The sequence below is a fragment of the Sinocyclocheilus grahami genome, unplaced genomic scaffold (genome assembly GCF_001515645.1).
Source record: "Sinocyclocheilus grahami isolate Dianchi unplaced genomic scaffold, SAMN03320097.WGS_v1.1 scaffold286.1, whole genome shotgun sequence".
NCBI classification, from domain to species: domain Eukaryota; kingdom Metazoa; phylum Chordata; class Actinopteri; order Cypriniformes; family Cyprinidae; genus Sinocyclocheilus; species Sinocyclocheilus grahami.
Window position 1 is genome coordinate 739382 of NW_015505465.1, and position 18977 is coordinate 758358.

The following is an 18977-nucleotide window of genomic DNA, read 5'->3' on the forward strand; positions in this document are numbered from 1 at the left end:
TCTTCATTTCACATTACCAGAGGTACCCATATGCTAAACAGAAGTCTTTGATCTGAAGAGCTATCAGCTGTGCTCTTTTTTGAAATTAATTGTTGCTTATTTCTTTTATTTTTTTTTTTTTTTTTCATTTTTTATTTTGCATTTTACCCTGTTTGTACTATTATTAGCACTTTACACATTTCTTATTGCACACACGTGGCAAATGTTTTGGTAATAATTAGTTTTTCGTGCCATTGCAGTTCACAATATAGAAAAAATAATGATATGGACCAAATGTGTTTGACAGAAAGAAAGATAGAATGTGTGTGTGAGGGAAAGATAGAGGCAATGAAATAGAAAAGAAAACAAAAGAAGAGGATGGAAAGAAAAACCGAGCAGGAGGGGTCAAGCGACAGGAAGCTTCAGTGATGCATTTATACCGAGGGTGGGCAGTTTTACAATTGTATAGATAGTGGCTCAAATGTCTCCAAGTCCACAGTTTTGCACAGCTGGAAACACGGCCGTTAAGCTCCAACCCTGGCAGAGCGAGACACTGAATCAAAAGACTCCGCACTGCGTGAGCTACGTGTAGCCAACACACACACACACACACACACACACACAGAAGGTAGATTCTGGGCCGCTGAGCAGCATCTGTTGATTGTGACACTCTCACTCACCTTTCTATCTCATGTCTCATACATTTTTTATAGTGCCGGTTTTCTTCACCATGAACTGTGTTCAGAGGGCCTAACTGACAGGAAAGAGAATTCCCCACCGTGTGAAAGGAGGCAGTGCTGCCGTTCGATCCTGTATCATTACGGATCCATAGTAATGTGACTGTAAATGTATGGCATTAGAAATATTTTCTAGATAGCTCACAGAAGCGTTTCTGTGTGTATGCAAGCGAGCGTCGTCGTCCTGAACGTGTGTGTTTATGTGTGTGCTGTAGCACCTGTCATCTGAACTCTGTTACACTACTGCCATCTGCTGCTAGAACGACTCTCTGCTGGGTCGCTGCATTGAGCTTCACATCCTTATTCAACATTATGGCTTTATAAAATCATAAAATAATAAAACATGACACCAAATGCTTGTTTCCATGGCCTCAAATGTCCTTTCTCTTGCTTCAAAGTTAGTACTTCTGTATGCTAGCTTTATGTCTTTACTCGCCTTAGTTTTTGTTGTTTAGATGTGTAATAAACAAGAAGTCATTTTTGATAGATGTGATTACTCTATACTAGGTTATTTCAATGTTTCTCTCTTTAATAAAACCACCGGTGCAATTTTAAAGTCAAGAAAATAGCTTACTCATATTTTGAAACTTCTAAACCTTCCACCTTTAACTATTTTAACTTTGCGTTCTTTGCTTTTAACTGCTTCTTGTATGAAAGAGGCCACCGTGAAAGTATGCATGACTCAGCTCTCGTCTCTCAGAATAATTTGCTTTTGTCTGCAGGTTATAAACAACATCCTTCACTGGTGTATGTGGTGATTGTATGACCTCACGTTGAAACTGAGATGATTTATCATTTTAGGATTTCAGAATCCAAAAGATTTCTCCCACATAATAATTCATATAGTGAGCAAAACATTGAGCATCAGTCACTGGAGGACTGCCCTCTGCCCTCTAAATGAATAAAAAAGTCACTATATCATAATCTGCTGTTATTGGTTTATCAGTATTGAGGAAGAAGAGGGGTCCAGTGTGTGTAAAGCTGAATTTAATTGAAAGCTGTACTAGAGGTAAGGCTAACGACAAAACACAGTACCTTTTATGAAGGTCTGCTGTATCATTTGGCATATTGTGTTAGTTTTTCTTTTTTATTATTTTAAGAGTGGTGGTGAGAAAATAAATTGCTCAGACATTGGAAAATTGCTTCTCACACCAGCTTGTTAAAAAAGCCAACTATGTCAGCAGCGTAATGGCTATTGTCAAGCACAGCGGATTATTTGTGTCAGGGTCTTCATTTTCCAATTCATCCCAAACCCTATCTGGGTTAAAGAGAGAGGGAGTCTGGTAGAGTATCTTCATATCACCGAAGAGGGGAGAGAGGGAGAAGGAGATGTCGAGTTTAAAGGACTAAAGTGACTGAGAGGGACAAAATTAAACCCACCTGGGATAAACGCATTCATGTAAGCCCATGGGACGCACGGCAGCGGGCTCATGGGAGTTCTGTGTGGGGTTTGCTGAGATGTATTTAGCTGTCCGTTGGGACAGCACTCGTTGCAGTCTAGAGATATTGAGAGAGCACAAAATTAGTGCAGCCACGAAACATCCAGTATGCCAGAGCTATTATAAATATTTGATGTAAAACATGACCACAGTAGTAGAGCGTTCCTCTAGACCAGTGTTTCCCAAACGGGGTGCCGCTGTGGAGAGCAGGGGTGCCGTGTAAAAAAAAAATATTTAAAAATATATATATTTTTAAATTGCTAAAATGTTCATAAAAGCAGCTATTATATAATATCCATTTCTGATGTCGCCAATAATTAGAGATACATGGAAATTCCAGCTGCCGAAAATTAGTTCACCGCTCAGGATTCACTTTCACATGGTGGGACCATAGACTGTATAAAAACAGGGTGTGACGTTCTGCGTATTATCCCGCTCTATGCGTGTGCGCTCCGCTTAGGCCCATGTGAGTGCTCCACTCATATACCGTTCATGCTCATTGGAACAGCAAAGTCCACTCAAAAATCAAGCTGACAGGAAACATCTATGTAGTGCAGTATTGTTTCTGTCTGCAATAGCCCTACTGTGCTGTAACAAGGTGTGGTAAATGGGCAACTCTGGTAATGCTGCCCTCTCATTCATTGATCTACTAACCGTTATGCTCATGTGTCCTCTGATAATAATAATAGCTTTCTAGGATTAAACATTATTTGAATAATTGGTAAAAAAAAAAAATCTCTTAAATTTTTCTAATGAAAAAAATGTCTCTTTTCATTAGAAATTAGCCTACTGATTGCCACCATTGATGGACACATTTTTTAAATAATATAAAAAATATCTGTATAACAGTGCATTCTGCAGTTCTTCCCTGCTGTACCAAATATCTATACTTTTCAAAGTATCATATCGAAGTTAGAAATTTCTAACGGGTGCCGCGACTAAAGAAAGGTTGGGAAACACTGCTCTAGACAAATGTGTGGACTACTTTATCAAGGATCTTGAGGGAAGATAAATCTGCCAAACAACTTTTTAACATGCCCATCAATGTGCTGGGGTTATGATACTGTAGTAGTGTAGTAACTTGTTTTTTGTTTTGTTTTGTGGGTTTGTTTGTTTTCTGGTTTTGATTTGCTTAAACTTTTTTCTGTTGTTTGGTTTGCTTTTTTCTTGTTTTGTTTAGATTCTTTCTGGGTTTTGTTTGATTGTTTGTTTGTTTTGTTTTTTTCATCTTTTTTTATTTTGTTTGGTTAGTTTATTTGTGTTTTTTCTCACTTTTTTGTTGTTTTTGCTTCTGTTTTGTTTTTTGTTTGTAACAGAAGAATTTCAGTAGTATGTTTATTCTTAATACATCTGTGTTTATCTATGACTATCTTTTTTTTAGATGAAAAGCAGGATGAAGAAATGATGAGCCAGCAAGGTAGGCGTTTCGTGTATGATTGTTCAAAGCTAAGAGAATTTTGTTTTTCCTGGCATTGACCTTCTCGTACAAAGCCCTGAGACAGAGTCGTTTCCGAGTAGTTATATTTTACAATCAAGAAGAGCAGGTCTGCAGATTTACTTCAGTGCTTGTCTCTTCTGAGAGACACATCATTAAAATGTTCCTGTGTCTTGTTATCCTAGTATTTAGCTTGTGTTATCGTCTTGTCACCTCAATTTAGGAGCAACAGCAATTTGTCTGTACTTAATGAATTATTTTATCTACTACAACTTAATGATTGGCTTGTTCTCCTTGGAACAAATTCAACTCCACAACTAGAACCAAACAACATCCGGAGTTTAAATGGTTGAAACTTCACTAACTAAATTTAAAATGGGATTAAATAATCTGTGTGATGTTGTAATATCACATTTTAATATCAAAATCACACTGCAGTTTCTCATTCTCAGTAAACCATTAAGAAAAAGACATGTTTGATAATCAAACATCAGCTGGAACCTTTCCTGTTCCTCTTCACAGAGGAGTTTGTGCTTTCATTTCTGCTTGCCAGCAGCAAGAGTGATTAGATAGCAATCATCCTCTCTTCTTTAATATGGGATTAGCCACTGCAGTCTGATGAAAGGACAAAAAAAAAATTTTCTTGCTTGGTTTTTTCTTTTTTTGGTTTAAGAAGACAAAAATCTTGTCATTACGTGTATTTCTCTTGTGTGATTTCAGAGGAATCTACTGAGGATGTGACAATGCAAAGCCAGGACCCAGAAGGTTTGTCATCATCTAAAAAGTTAAACACTTAAGACACTCTTATTTAAAAATTTGTGAATTAAATTGCATTAGATAACAAAATATCAAATAATTTTAGGAAATACAGCATGCATGTCGTTTCACAAAAGTTTCTAAGCTTTTAAGTAATAAAACAAGAGATGCAGTATTCAAAATTATTAAATAAAGTATTTGGACACTATCTGGTTCACTTGAAACCTCCAGCACCATTTGTTTGCAAATGGTTCAATATTTGACATTCATACATATTCATGACATTCATACAGATTTAAGTATGACTTAAGTACCTAAAAGTTTACCAATACTTTTTCAGACCAATACATATTTCCTGATTTCTCATAATATCCTGTAGCCGAGAACAACAAGAATCAGAAAACATGCAAAATAGGTCCGTCTTTGCAGTTCAGTATGCATATATCTCACCCAAACACATGGAGTCTACATGCTAGTGAGCAAAAAAATTCACTGGGTCTCTCCACAGTCTTTACGCTTCACATGTCACGCTGTACCCATTCGCTGAAGGATCTGGATTGGCTCTGTTGTCCTTGAACTTGTCTCATTACCGACAGAGAGAGTGGCTGTCAGATACAGTTATTACCGTGACGCTCTTGTGCGTGTGTGTGTGTTTTTGGGGTGCATCTGTTTAATGAGACACCTCGCTCCAATCCACACGAACATACACAGACAGACATCAGAACATGTGCATCGACAGACACACACCACTGCACACGCTGAAATGATCGCTTGTACACACACACATACGCTCAGAGGCGCATGGCCCGACTCCCTCTGGGTATTCATGTAGCACGATAGAAACTTTACATTTAAACCCGAGGACAAAACTAGCCTCAGCCTGTCTCTGCTCAGCAGAGCTCAGTTGAGCTTGCACTAAATGTCACTTTGACTGCAGAGCTCTGAATCGTGTTTGCACATTCATAAGCCGCTGTTTTGTTTTGGGTTGGGAGTATCGACTTGGTACCGAAGTACCAGTGCTTTTTGACATCCTTATCGCCAACTTTTGATTTACTTTTCCCCTTCCAGCTCTGACAGGTGTAGCTATGAGCATTACTAATAGTAGTCTCGCCAAGCAGAGGAGGCAAAGCAAATGTTCTGCTTGGACCGAACCCAAGAGCCAGAGATACTTGCAATTATGTTCCCTGGAGAAAAGCAAAACAGAGAGGTTTTTAAGACCAGGTGAGGCGGAGCTGGAGATTCTGCAGAGACAGAGGCTAAATCTGAATTTACCTGAGTGCCGAGCACCTGCGACGCATGAATCACGAGTGCGAACTGGCACATAAAGATGTATCTGCATTGTTTTTTCATGTTTGGTTGTTCATTCATGTGTTTTTCTATACACACATACAATTTGTATGTGTGTATATATATATAAATAATTGACTTTATTATGTATTATTTTTTTTCACATATTTGTAATATGCATGACCATATATCTGTGTGCAAACAGTATCAAATCCTACTAATAAAGAGTTTGTATGAATTCTATCCCCATATACAAGCTGTTTTACACACAACCACAGGAGTAAAATTCATACTCTGGCTGAATACATCTCATTTCAGAGGGAAAACAAACCAAGCTTGGGAAAAATAAACAATTTCACTTCAAAATGGATGACACCCATATTGTTGTCTCTGCCTTGGTGTCTGTCATTCTAGGGTGCATGTGGGTCTTTAGTGTGTCCAGATATTTTGTGAGACAAATGTAATTGTTTTTCTGTCTGTTTGTTTTCCAAAGGCGAGAGCCCTGACGCCGAATCCAAGGACGAGGAGGCCAAACCTCCTGAAAAAGGAGAACCTACAGGTAACTGCTCCCATATCTTGCTCTAGTTTTTGGTTGTAAATGTGAACATAACTTTGACTCAAGATATTTTGAAAATACAGTACAAAAATACAATTTAAGAATATATATTTTTTCATTTAATTTATTCCTGTGATGGCAAAGCTGAATTTTTAGCAGCCATTGTTTCAGTCACATTATCCTTTAGAAATCATTCTAATATGCTGATTTGGTGGATATCAATATTTGTAACTGTTAACAGCCAGGCTTCTGTATGATAAAATAAACTGAAAATGACAAATAGTCAGTTCATGCAGGAACATATGGTGATACTCCATGATTCTGCTGTTCTTGAAGAATTTAGAACAACTTGGTTTTTAAAGTTGGCTAAACATACCAGTTTTTTTACCCACAACTAGGACTGCATAATATATATATATATAAAAAATTCAATGTTATACAATAGAAAAAGTAGTAATGTGTGTTTAAGGCGAATATTTTTAGTGTATTTAAAAACTGAAAATTACATATCCAGCATTTACATTTCACAATATGTGCAACATTTCAATAATTGTAATATATATTGCACAGGCCTACCCACAATATTTGTTACCACTTGTGGTTTTAAAAATGAGGTAAATACCATTTTAATATTCAAATAAAACCTGCGCCACTGACAGTAAGTGATTAAACAGTCTTGACATCTTGGGTTTAATATTTGAAACCAGCTTTCCCACACCACAGAAATACATTCACTTAAAAAATTAGCAATAAAGTGAGCAATCTGGGCTCCTCTTGGGATGCAGCGAGATCGAGAGTCCTCGGGCGGCTGTAACGAGTGTGTGTATGTGGGTGATATAAGTCTTACTTTCCTGCAGGACACTACATGAGTCTCGGTATCTGTAAGTGAAGGATGGAGGCCTCCAGGGCTCCATGTTGCCCAGGTGGTGCGATATGAGCCTCACACAAACAGCCAAACTACCCCACACACTTCCCACTCCTCCATTGATTATGTGAACGCATGTCTGTGTCCCTCTGAACTGCGACTTCAAACGCTTTCCCTGTAAATGGAGTCAGGGTGGACACGTGTGCATTAAATCCTGTTTTGTGTTTTTCATCTGATGGAGTGTGTATGTGTGTGTGGGCGAGGGCTAAATTTATGGCCTTGTATCCCACTCCAGAGCAGACACAGGTGTTAGCTGGAACCACACAGATGGATACTCTGACTCTACATCCCTTTAAAAGAGAGAGAAAGGGATGAGATAGGGAGAGAGAGAGACCCAAACACAAATTAAAGGCATTAGGCTGAAACAGCTGCTCCAGTTCACCCTAAAGTGGCGGCTTAATACCGCTCGGTCTTAAGCAATGGGTCGCCTATTTCTTCTCCATTAAAACCATCATTTAGAAGTCAAGTCAATCTGAGTGATGGTCCACCAATATTCCATCTCACAATATATACAGTTATTAAATCTTATTGCACACTCCTTTCATTTATAGCCATTTTTAGTGAGTATAGTGATTTGCTGGCTCAAACATCAAATTTGTTGGACATCTGAGTATAAAACGCAAGAAATGCTAAGTCCATGGGGCCTTGAACTGTAATCCTTTTTTTCTTTTTCTTTTTTAAATGTTTATATATTTTTTTTTTTTGACAAGTTGGCTGTTAAAATTTTTTTTTTTAAATGTATAATATTATTTTGTTGGCAATTATTTATTTATTTATTTATGGAATGAGGACCAAAGCAGTTATACATTTACTTACTGTTCAAAAGTTTTTTTTTTTACCGTCTGTAAGATTTATTTTAATGTATTTATTTATTTATTTATTTATTTATCTATCAAATGTGATAGCTGAGATTTTTACATCAAAGAATATTACAAAACAATATTAAGCAGCACAACTTTATATTCATCAAATAAACCTAAAAACAAGTATTTCGGTTTCCTCAAAAAATATTAAGCAGCACAATTGTTTTCAACTTTCCTAATAATTTGGAATGTTTCTTCAGCAGAAAACAACCATATAAAAATGAATTCTGAAGGATCACGTGACACTGAAGACTGGGGTAATGATGCTGAAAATTCAGCTTCGCCATCACAGGAATAATTTACATTTTTAAATATATTTAAATAGAAAACAGTTATTTTCAAATCTAATAATACTTTATAATATTATTCTTGAGCCAGCCTTGGTAGCATAAGAATCTTCAAAAATATTACAATATCTTACAGACCTCAAACTTTTGAACAGTCTTCTGATTCATAAAAAGCATTATCTCTTATTGGTGTACAAACAAAGAGCTTATCAAAACAAAACATTCAGAAGAAATATATATAAAAAAGAAAGAAAAAAAGAGAAAAATAACAGTAAAAATCATAAAATGCCAGAGTTTTATTTTTGCAACCTGCCTGACAGAATAGCTTTTGTTCAGATGATCGTCATTTTACTAGGTTTAATGATTTCACGTTGGTGCCTAAGAACACTTTTCATCATGGTAAAATCACTGTAACAGTCTCTCTCGCTGCTTATTGCTTTTGTGTTAAATGGACTGCTGAATGCAGAGCGTTTTTGGCTCTCATACTCTATTTGTTAAATGAAAATGGAAACCGTGTCCACAGGACAGAAGAAGATGCACCATTTATAATAACAAGCATATTTTTCACATTTTACATGTTTCTTCATCAATCCTACTTAATGCAGTCCTGCCCACTAAAATCCAACTACATCCCACTAAAACGACAGTTAAAATTCACTGAAGGCTGAGCAATGTAAATTCTGGCAAGTTTCTAATCAACTTCAAATAAATCTTTATCAATTTCAACAAGTTCCACAAATGTCAACAAGCTAGCCAAACTGGTTTGATTCCCCACACAATCCACCCATAAGACAGCAGCTGTAATGCAAGACTTAATCCTCATTGCTTAAGTAACTCACACACAGACAGAGATCATAGACTCACATTCTCATGTTCATACCCAGAGTGCACCTGAAAGGACATGACTAATCAGAGGCTTAAGCCATGATCAGTGACATTAATACAAACCCACAACTCACACACACAGAAGAACATCTGCTGCATCCAGTTGAGTACCAGAGAAAGGGTCTCCGTCTCCCAGATGCTGCAAGTTTTTCCAGCCGTCCCTGATCAATTAAACGCCTACAGCAATTCCTTCAATGAGAGAGAGAGTAAAGGACTGAAAATTTGCATTCAGTTTCCACATTTACTTGTTTTCTCACTGTAAAGATGTCAACCAAATCTTAAACTCTTAAACTTGTGTGACGGTAGCATGCTAATAGCAGAAATCCAGCAAATATATTTAATAAAACATGATTATTCTGCTTCTGACAGTATGTGTTCAACTAGAAGTAGGACATACTGAGTTTGTTAGTATTAACCCATGATACATAGAGAACTCAATCTGTGATATTGTTCAAAGCATAAGATATTTCTTTCGTTATGGAATGTTTCAACTGATATTGACATTTCCGCATATATCTCCCAGATGCCTGTTATTTATGTGTGTCTCTTTGGGTTTTAGTGGAGGAGAGTCCAACAGCAAAGAAGAAAGTTGAACAGGAGAGCGAAAAAGAGACCTGGAAGCAAGAAGGCAAGGGAGAAGACCCACAAGTTGCAGGTGAGATTTACACATCATTCACACACTGTTTTTTCCCACAGGATGTAGAAGAAACATGTCAATACACACAGATCACAGAAAATAAGAGCTTAGATTTACAGGATAAAAAAAGACACATAAAACAATGTTAAACGTGATGTGTATATTTTATCCAGCTTAGTAGCAGGAGATCATTTAAGCCTTTTAATAGCTCCTTTTCTTTCAACAAGTGTAAAGACTTACTTAAAAGTTGATCATCTAAATATCTATATATAATAATTAGCATGACTGGTATAATCTGATAGTTGTGCATCTTAATACTGGCTCTAACATTGTATCTAAGGTTTTTATATTGTGGATCTGATTATTCCTCTCACTGATAAGGTCAGTAATGATGTATAGATAGTTAGAAAGTAAAGTGTATCTAAATTCGCTGAAAGTTTAATCAGATGTGAAAAGTTTTCTGGCATGTGTGACTTGATAACTATAACAACACTGATCAAAGGAGAGCTGAGGAGCTGTTATATGAAATTATTTCATAGTGACAAAAGTCTGTCACTGAATGTCTAATGGACTGAGTGAGATGTGTTCACTTTATGAGGAATTGTGTTTATGAGAACGGCCTAAAATGCATTTTCACACTTAAGCCATTAAAAATGAACATCATTAGACACAAAATATTAAATCTTGTGGCAGTTGCAAACAAATGATTAACCTTCTCTCAGATTTTTTCTTCATGTTCTTTAACCAGCTGGTTCTTAGTGGATGCACATTTTCCAGTTAGTCTGAAAACAAACAAAACAAGAAATTGTCCAATACTTTGTATTTCAGTTTTGAATAGTATATGTGTTTGATGTGATATATTACTATTTATTGTAATTGCGTTCATAATGGCATTCAGCAACTCTCTAAAGTCATTATAGGTTTCCTGCAGGAATTGACAGCTTGGAAGCCTCTATTCCTTTTATCAAGATGTGAAAGACAGTTTTTTCCCTCTCAAAAAAAGCATTTTGTTTTTTGATTGTGTATTGATTGATTGTTTTCTGTGCGTGCTGAAATAGAAAATTTTTGAAAAGCCTCTGTGCAGAAATTGGAAGCATCTCCAGAGTCCGTCGTGATGGCTGGTTAGCAGCTTGGATGCCAAGGAATTTTCTAATCTCTCAATTTGTCATGAAAATCCTCTTAGTAAAGACATTACAGGTTTTCAAATCTGGCATTGTGTGTGTTTAACCATTTTTTACCAAACTCGCCAAACATACAAAGCGCTGACGTCTTAATACGAGCCTGCTATCTGTGACCGCACAGCCTTGTTAAATGCAGACAACTTAAAAACTGAAAACAAAAACACAGTGTTGTGTTTTCTCACAGGCATATGCTGTCAGCTGTTTGAGGCAGTATGAGAGGGCAGAAGAAACAGCTGTCGTGTTTTTAATCTTCTAAGTTTCATACAGGAGATCTAGTAGTCTAATGCACTTCTCCTGCATTTGGAAGATAGTAAATACGTTGTGTGTGTGTGTGTGTGTGTGTGCGTGTGCGCGACACCTTAGGCAACAGATGAGCATCATCAAGGCCCGCTCTCTCCTTTTGCCATTTCCTTGATCGATTACTCAGCTCATATGAGGCTGTCCTCCCCTCACTCTCGAGGGCAGGGCTTCAAATTTGTCTCGGAGCACCATTATTAAAAATGATAACTGTAATCTCACCGGCTGCCGGATCTGAATGAGGAAATAAAGGGACGGTAATTCTGAACTGGATGAATTATGAATGGAGCTTTTTGAGAAGTGAGCAAATCGGAAAGGACAATGTTATTGGATTAGTATTGTTTTGTTTTTTTTATCTGTTAATGTGTTAATCTGTCTCGTTCTGTCAAGGGGAAGAGAAAGGGGGTAGCCCAGAAAAGAAGATGCAGACAGGCCAGCCTGATGAAGCGGGAAAACAGATGGAAGGTAAGACTAGTATGATTACTTAATTAAAGAAAAAGAGAGATGTACATGGCACAGTCCACGTATGCTTTGGTGTCCAATTTCTTTCGTTAAAAGGATGCCGAAAAATCTGATATAGTTTATACTTATTTCATTCTTCTGTGTGAAGATATTTCTGAAGAATGTTGATTTTGGTACCCACTGTATGGACAAAAAAAAAGTTAGTATGAGAAGAAACTGTTTGGTACCAACATTCTTCAAAATATCTTCTCTCAAATAGAGGTTTGAAATGACATGAGTGTGTGTAAATCATGACAATTTTCATTTTGGGGTTGGCTAATTTTTAAAGGCTTTAGAAGATAATTTAATATTTTATTATATTTATTATTTATAGCTTATATAGTAGTTGATCAAATATGTATATTCGAAGTGTATTAGTAAACTGTAAACCTGTTACCTGTGAACTAATATTTGGCCCAAACTAGAGCAAGACAGCTTGATGTAAGCTGAATTTGCAAACCTTTTACCCATTCTACCTTTTTTTTTTTTACTTAATTATATTTTTAATTAATTAATTAATTTTTATTATATATTATAATGTTTTTTTTATTTGTATTGTATTTGTTAATTATTATTCATTTATTATATTATATGTATATATATATAACATTAATAATATATATTAATATAAATATTAACTATATAATTTAATACTAAAATATGATACTTCCCTCTCATCGTATTATTATTATTCAATTCTTGAATTTTTATTTTACATTTATTTCTTAAAAAAATAAAACATGGTATTTTGTATATTTTTGTATAAGGTTGGCAAAAAAAATAATAGAAAATGCATGGAAGATAAAACCTGTTTTCTAAAGGTTAAGCATTTCTTTCACTGACCATTTGAAAAAGAAAAAAAATGCATCCCTACTTATACCCTATTTATGGTAAGTGAAAGTGCCACATTAAGTCTTCATATAAAGCAAGGTCGCACATAACCAGACACACATACAATAATATAGATACGTGTTCGCACATTCATTCAATTATGCCCACTATTTGTTTACACAAAACTTGATTAAAGTGTTATGTACACAGATAATGGATAACGATTCCCATTTAGACACAAGCAACAGACTAATACACACACACACACATGCACACACAAACGTGGCAGTACCAGATGTTAAACACAGAGAAGGTGAGATCGATACAACATATTTAAGAAGGTAAAGCCAAGCTCAACACCTCACCATACGGTGCTTTTAACAAAAACACGCTCACGTTCACACACAAACAGCCTTCCATAACACCTCAGCCGAGTGTTTCTGAATGCTGTTGGCACGTGGTCATTAGGGCACTGCTGCCAATTTTAAGCAGGTGTGTCGGCTTGTGTAACTTATAAAAGTCTAATGGTTCTGCATGTGTTAGCATGGGATTGGCTTCTGAATAAAAGCATCTGATTCTGCTAAATGACTGACTTACATGGAAGCAAGTAACACAAATAAGGAGCCCTCAGCTCGAGAGGCTTGTTTCGAAAGTCTGCATCAATATTAAAAACATCAAATTGTTTACTCAGTAAAGTGCCTAGGCTTGTTTACTTTTTGAAATTGTGCTCAAAGTGGATCTCACGTTCGACTTGTTCACAGGCTTTTCCCCTCGACCGGCCCTGTACGGTAGACTCGATAAGATTCATAAATTAAACAAAGTTCTCTTAGCCTGAAGGTACCTATGAATAAGTCTGGCTTTGCTAATGGAGGCCGTTTTTTCGGCCATGGAGTATTGCGGTTCCTGCGGTGGGAGTCGATATCGCCTCTTCGCCTGCATGCAGGTGAGATTTACTGCGACGGCTGCTGAGCCTCAGTGGCTCTGAATCCAATCAGAGTTTCTCTCCTCATCTCTCACTGTCTGACTGATGAAGGTGGGCTTTTTCACTCTGTCGCACCAACCGAGGTTCAGCCTGTTTCTGCATGTCGTTTTTTGATTACATATTGCAAACCGCAAGACTTATTTTGCCTGATTAAATCTGATGTTGCAGTGGTAAAGTAAATCGACCAGGTGGACAGGTGGATCTTTAGATCGGTGTAAGATATCTTAAGAAAAGTGTTGGTTTTTGGAAAGCTTAAGGATCCCTTGTGCTGGGTGAATGAGAGTTTGTGTGTGTGTCTAACTGTAAGGTTAGAAATACACTCGTAAGTACACAAACATGACGTGCTGATGTATCTAACGCTTGATGAAGAGGATGCAAATTGTGACTTTGCTGCACGTTAAACAAAAATGTTTTTTTTTTTTCAAATTTGATATAATATTGGTCATCAATTATGCAGTTTGTAGGGCTTAAAAAATTGACTAAAATTGTAGTATTATTATTGTTGTTATTAAATAAAAAATAACTAAGTACATACAAAATAAAAATATTGCTTTTGTAATATTTCACTGTAAAATAAATATATTACATATATTTATAGAAATATTTCTTAATTAGTAATGTTAGTAATAGTATTATTATTTTACATTTAAAACTAAGTTTAAAATTACAGTGTTATTTATGGATTTATTTTTATTTTGATGGAAAACCACAGGGAGCCTTTAAAGGTTCTCTTTTGTTGATAAACACTTCTCATTTCTCACACTATTTCTCTTTTATAATACTGTAAAGCTGCTTTGACACTTTGATCTGCATTGTAAAAAGTGCTATATAAATGACGGTGACTTGACTTGACATTATCAAATTGCAAAATCATTGCAAACTTTGCAATTTGATAAACCATATTGTGATTTTGGTTATATTGATTAATTGTGCATCCCTATAACATAATACAGTATATGTAATATGTACACAACAAATCTCTTTGTTGATTATAATGAGAGCATTCTAGAGCATCTCACTTGTGTATATTGTATAGTTACATCACGTACTAAGGCTATTTTTGAGTGTTAAGTGATGTTTTTTTAAGCACTAATGTTAGTGTCACCACTAAACAAAACTGAAATATAATTAATTCCACATAGTACAACTAATGCTGTAATTAGCACTTTAAGGACACTTTGTAGTGATTATTCAGGCCTTATAAATTGTGTGTTTGGTTTCTGTTTGTATCTGGAAATCCTCCTTATTTTTGGTAGTCCATTGGTCATTGGCTGCATGTGTTTACACTTGATAGTTATCTTCACATGTCTGTTACATTAAACTGGGTCAAATTTGATATAATATTGGTCATCAATTATGCAGTTTGTAGGGCTTGAAAAATTGACTAAAATTGTAGTATTATTATTGTTGTTATTAAATAAAAAATAACTAAGTACATACAAAATAAAAATATTGCTTTTGTAATATTTCACTGTAAAATAAATATATTACATATATTTATAGAAATATTTCTTAATTAGTAATGTTAGTAATAGTATTATTATTTTACATTTAAAACTAAGTTTAAAATTACAGTGTTATTTATGGATTTATTTTTATTTTGATGGAAAACCACAGGGAGCCTTTAAAGGTTCTCTTTTGTTGATAAACACTTCTCATTTCTCACACTATTTCTCTTTTATAATACTGTAAAGCTGCTTTGACACTTTGATCTGCATTGTAAAAAGTGCTATATAAATGACGGTGACTTGACTTGACATTATCAAATTGCAAAATCATTGCAAACTTTGCAATTTGATAAACCATATTGTGATTTTGGTTATATTGATTAATTGTGCATCCCTATAACATAATACAGTATATGTAATATGTACACAACAAATCTCTTTGTTGATTATAATGAGAGCATTCTAGAGCATCTCACTTGTGTATATTGTATAGTTACATCACGTACTAAGGCTATTTTTGAGTGTTAAGTGATGTTTTTTAAGCACTAATGTTAGTGTCACCACTAAACAAAACTGAAATATAATTAATTCCACATAGTACAACTAATGCTGTAATTAGCACTTTAAGGACACTTTGTAGTGATTATTCAGGCCTTATAAATTGTGTGTTTGGTTTCTGTTTGTATCTGGAAATCCTCCTTATTTTTGGTAGTCCATTGGTCATTGGCTGCATGTGTTTACACTTGATAGTTATCTTCACATGTCTGTTACATTAAACTGGGTGTGTAATTATTTATGGAGCTAACATTTGACAGTTTGAAGCAGTTTCAAGTTTTCGCAAGTTACTTTTCTATTGTGCTAGAGCAGAACTCGAGCTTCTGTAGCTAGAAACATTTGCTTGCACATACTTGCATGGCGTAAAGTTGGTTTCAGGTCTTAGAATTATTAAAGCCAATGTTGTGTGAGGAAAAACTTGAGAGAAGACAAAATTGAAAGGGAGGCAGAACACACACTTTCGCTCCCATTGTCTTTTGTTCTCAAGCACAGTGGGCAATCAGTGTTTCTCAGCGAGAAGAAGACGGCTCAGAGTTTTCATTTTGGACATTTTTTTTTTTATTTGTTCTTTTACTCTCTCCAATCCTTTGTTTTCTGTCTGATGTCATGGTGAGGCTAAAATGGAGTAGTTTTCCAGCTTAACTCTTGGATAGCAGTCAATATTCATCATTTCCTGTCTTCCATCCACCGTAGTGAGATCACACGGCACCCATTCTCATAGCCATTCTTTTGCCCCTCCGATAAGAATTTATATTCACTCAGGAAATCATCAAAAGAAATCATTGTTTATTTAAGGGCTATGCTCACTTATTTATTTGTTTACTTCTTGAAGCTACACCCGCAGGATTCTCCATGTAACGTTGCCCGGGTTTAGATCTCCTGGGTTTTTGTTTCTTGTGTATTAACTATTGATTGCGGCCAAGTTTTCAAGACTGCGATAGTGATGGCATCCTAGTCGCTCGCAGCTTCCTGGAGAATGTGGCCCTGAGGCAGAAACCCAACAGTATCCGCTGTGGCCATCTGTTGCTTGTGTTGAAGCCCTGCACATTTCTAGCTTCTCAGTTCAGCAAAACCCACCCAACGACAAAGGGAGCTGCATTTGCCAACTGCTAATATTTAGTCATCATTAGACACCATTTTGTCTTTTTTTGTTTATCATTGACATAATTTGATTTGTTGGCCTATTCTCAATTTCCCTCCGTTTTTTCCCCATCGTTGAGGAGTAGCTAGGCTATATTTATTTTTCAATAGCATGACAAAGCTGTTTTTTTAAGTGTAGCTTTTCCAGTAATGACCTGATTTTTCCACTGAGAGGCAGTGTAGTGTGACTAAGCATTGCATTGTTACATTCTTTTGCAGGTCTGATTCATTCTAGTGAATCTGTTAATTCAAACAGTTCATGCAAATGAATTCATTTAAAAAAATAATTTCTCTCTTTATAAATTAAAATATTTGGTTATATGCAACGCACAATTAGCTATTGCCCTGGGCTTGTATATTGAAGCGGTCCTTGAAATAGGCATTAGCCAAATTTTCTGCATAAATGCAAATATTCTAGCGCTGTGTCTACATCCTGCCCCAAAACTGTCCTAGCACTTTGCTTTGGAGCAGGACAGATTCAATAACACAAAGTCAAGAACAACATGCACAGTACTTTAAAGGGATAGTTCACCCAAAAATGAAAATTCGGTCATTAATTACTCACCCTCATGTCGTTCCAAACCCGTAAGACCTTCGTTCTCTTCGGAACACAAATTAAGATATTTTTTGATGAAATCCAAGAGCTTTCTGACCCTGCATAGACAGCGAAGCAACTGACATTTTCAAGGCCCAGAAAGGTAGTAAGGACACTGTTAAAATAGTCCATGTGACGTCAGTGGTTCAGCTATTTGACTATTTTAATGATATCCTCTCTACCTTTCTGGGCTTTGAACGTGATGTCCACTGCTGTCAATGGAGAGTCAGAAAACTCTCGGTGTTCCAGACGCTACACATATAAGAGAAGCAGGTTCAAATCCTACTGTATTTTTTGTTATTTGATGAAAATACCTCATTGCCATGTTCATTGCCATGTTCATTAATTGTTAGTAGTATTATAACTGTTGTTGTTGTTGTTGTTGTTAATAATAACAATAATAATTATAGTAATAATCATGTTTGAATTTGTGTAATTTTTTTTAGTTGGCGAGGGTGCAAAAAAAATTACAATTTAAATAGACAGACAGACAGATAGATAGATGGATGGATGGATGGATGGGTAGGTAGGTAGATAGATAGATGGATAGATGTGGAGTATTTTGGAAGAGAGAAGCAGGTTCAAATCCTACTGTATTTTTTGTTATTTGATGAAAATACCTCATTGCCATGTTCATTGCCATGTTCATTAATTGTTAGTAGTATTATAACTGTTGTTGTTGTTGTTGTTAATAATAACAATAATAATTATAGTAATAATCTTGTTTGAATTTGTGTAATTTTTTTTAGTTGGCGAGGGTGCAAAAAAAATTACAATTTAAATAGACAGACAGACAGATAGATAGATGGATGGATGGATGGATGGATGGATGGGTAGGTAGGTAGATAGATAGATGGATAGATGTGGAGTATTTTGGAAGGATGGAATGATTTTGAATTGTTTCTGTTGGAAGTATTGCTTTTGAAGATGAACAATACGGGTTTGGAACCACATGAGGGTGAGTAATTAATGACAGAATTTTCATTTTTGGGTGAACTATCCCTTTAATGTGTTTTGTACATCTAGGTTAGCTCATACAATTGTAGCCTCTCTGGAGCTGTGGCTTAGTGGTTAGTTTTGGTTCTCATATAACAAACATATTTTCACTGCTCCAGAGTTCAGTGGTGGTATGCTTTATACCACTCAGTCCATATATATATATATATATATATATATAGAAATAAGTATCAACATTTAACAAAAAAATCGGATCTTCTGGTATATGGAACACACAATTGTTAATGCTAAAGCCATTTGTTGTCCATGTTAAACTTTTGTTAGAGGACAGGCTTGAAGGAAACCAAGCCATATAACCGCTTTCAGGCAGAGGTGCCACCATTGTATGAATTCACACATAAATATGACCCTCACAAACCCTCTTCAGCCACCACAACCATCTGCTGATGGACCCTGGACTTCAAACACACCTGATACGGCTGTTATTTGTGCCCCGGCAGAGCACCCAGAATGCATTGTGTGTGCTCTCCATTATGTAGTCACCTATGGCCCACAACCCTGTTAGCATCAAAGCAGGGAGAATGCAGGAGAAGAGGAGTCCTGCTCAAATAAGCCGGAAGGAGCACGGCTCTCACACTGTGGCTTTGAAGATCTTCTTTTGATCAGCCAGCTCGTCCCTCCCACAAGGGGGTGGGGGGGGGGGG

General features: G+C 36.0%; 1 protein-coding gene across 1 annotated transcript in view; it reads left to right on the top strand.

The window, feature by feature from the left end:
• Positions 1 to 18977, top strand: part of LOC107600572 (O-acetyl-ADP-ribose deacetylase MACROD2-like) — a 607387-nt gene that overhangs the window by 575164 nt on the left and 13246 nt on the right. The window contains exons 11-15 of the mRNA XM_016292504.1: positions 3537 to 3572; positions 4311 to 4355; positions 6127 to 6192; positions 9709 to 9804; positions 11655 to 11729. Coding sequence (XP_016147990.1) covers positions 3537 to 3572; positions 4311 to 4355; positions 6127 to 6192; positions 9709 to 9804; positions 11655 to 11729 — 318 coding nt within the window. The remainder of the gene's footprint in view (positions 1 to 3536; positions 3573 to 4310; positions 4356 to 6126; positions 6193 to 9708; positions 9805 to 11654; positions 11730 to 18977) is intronic.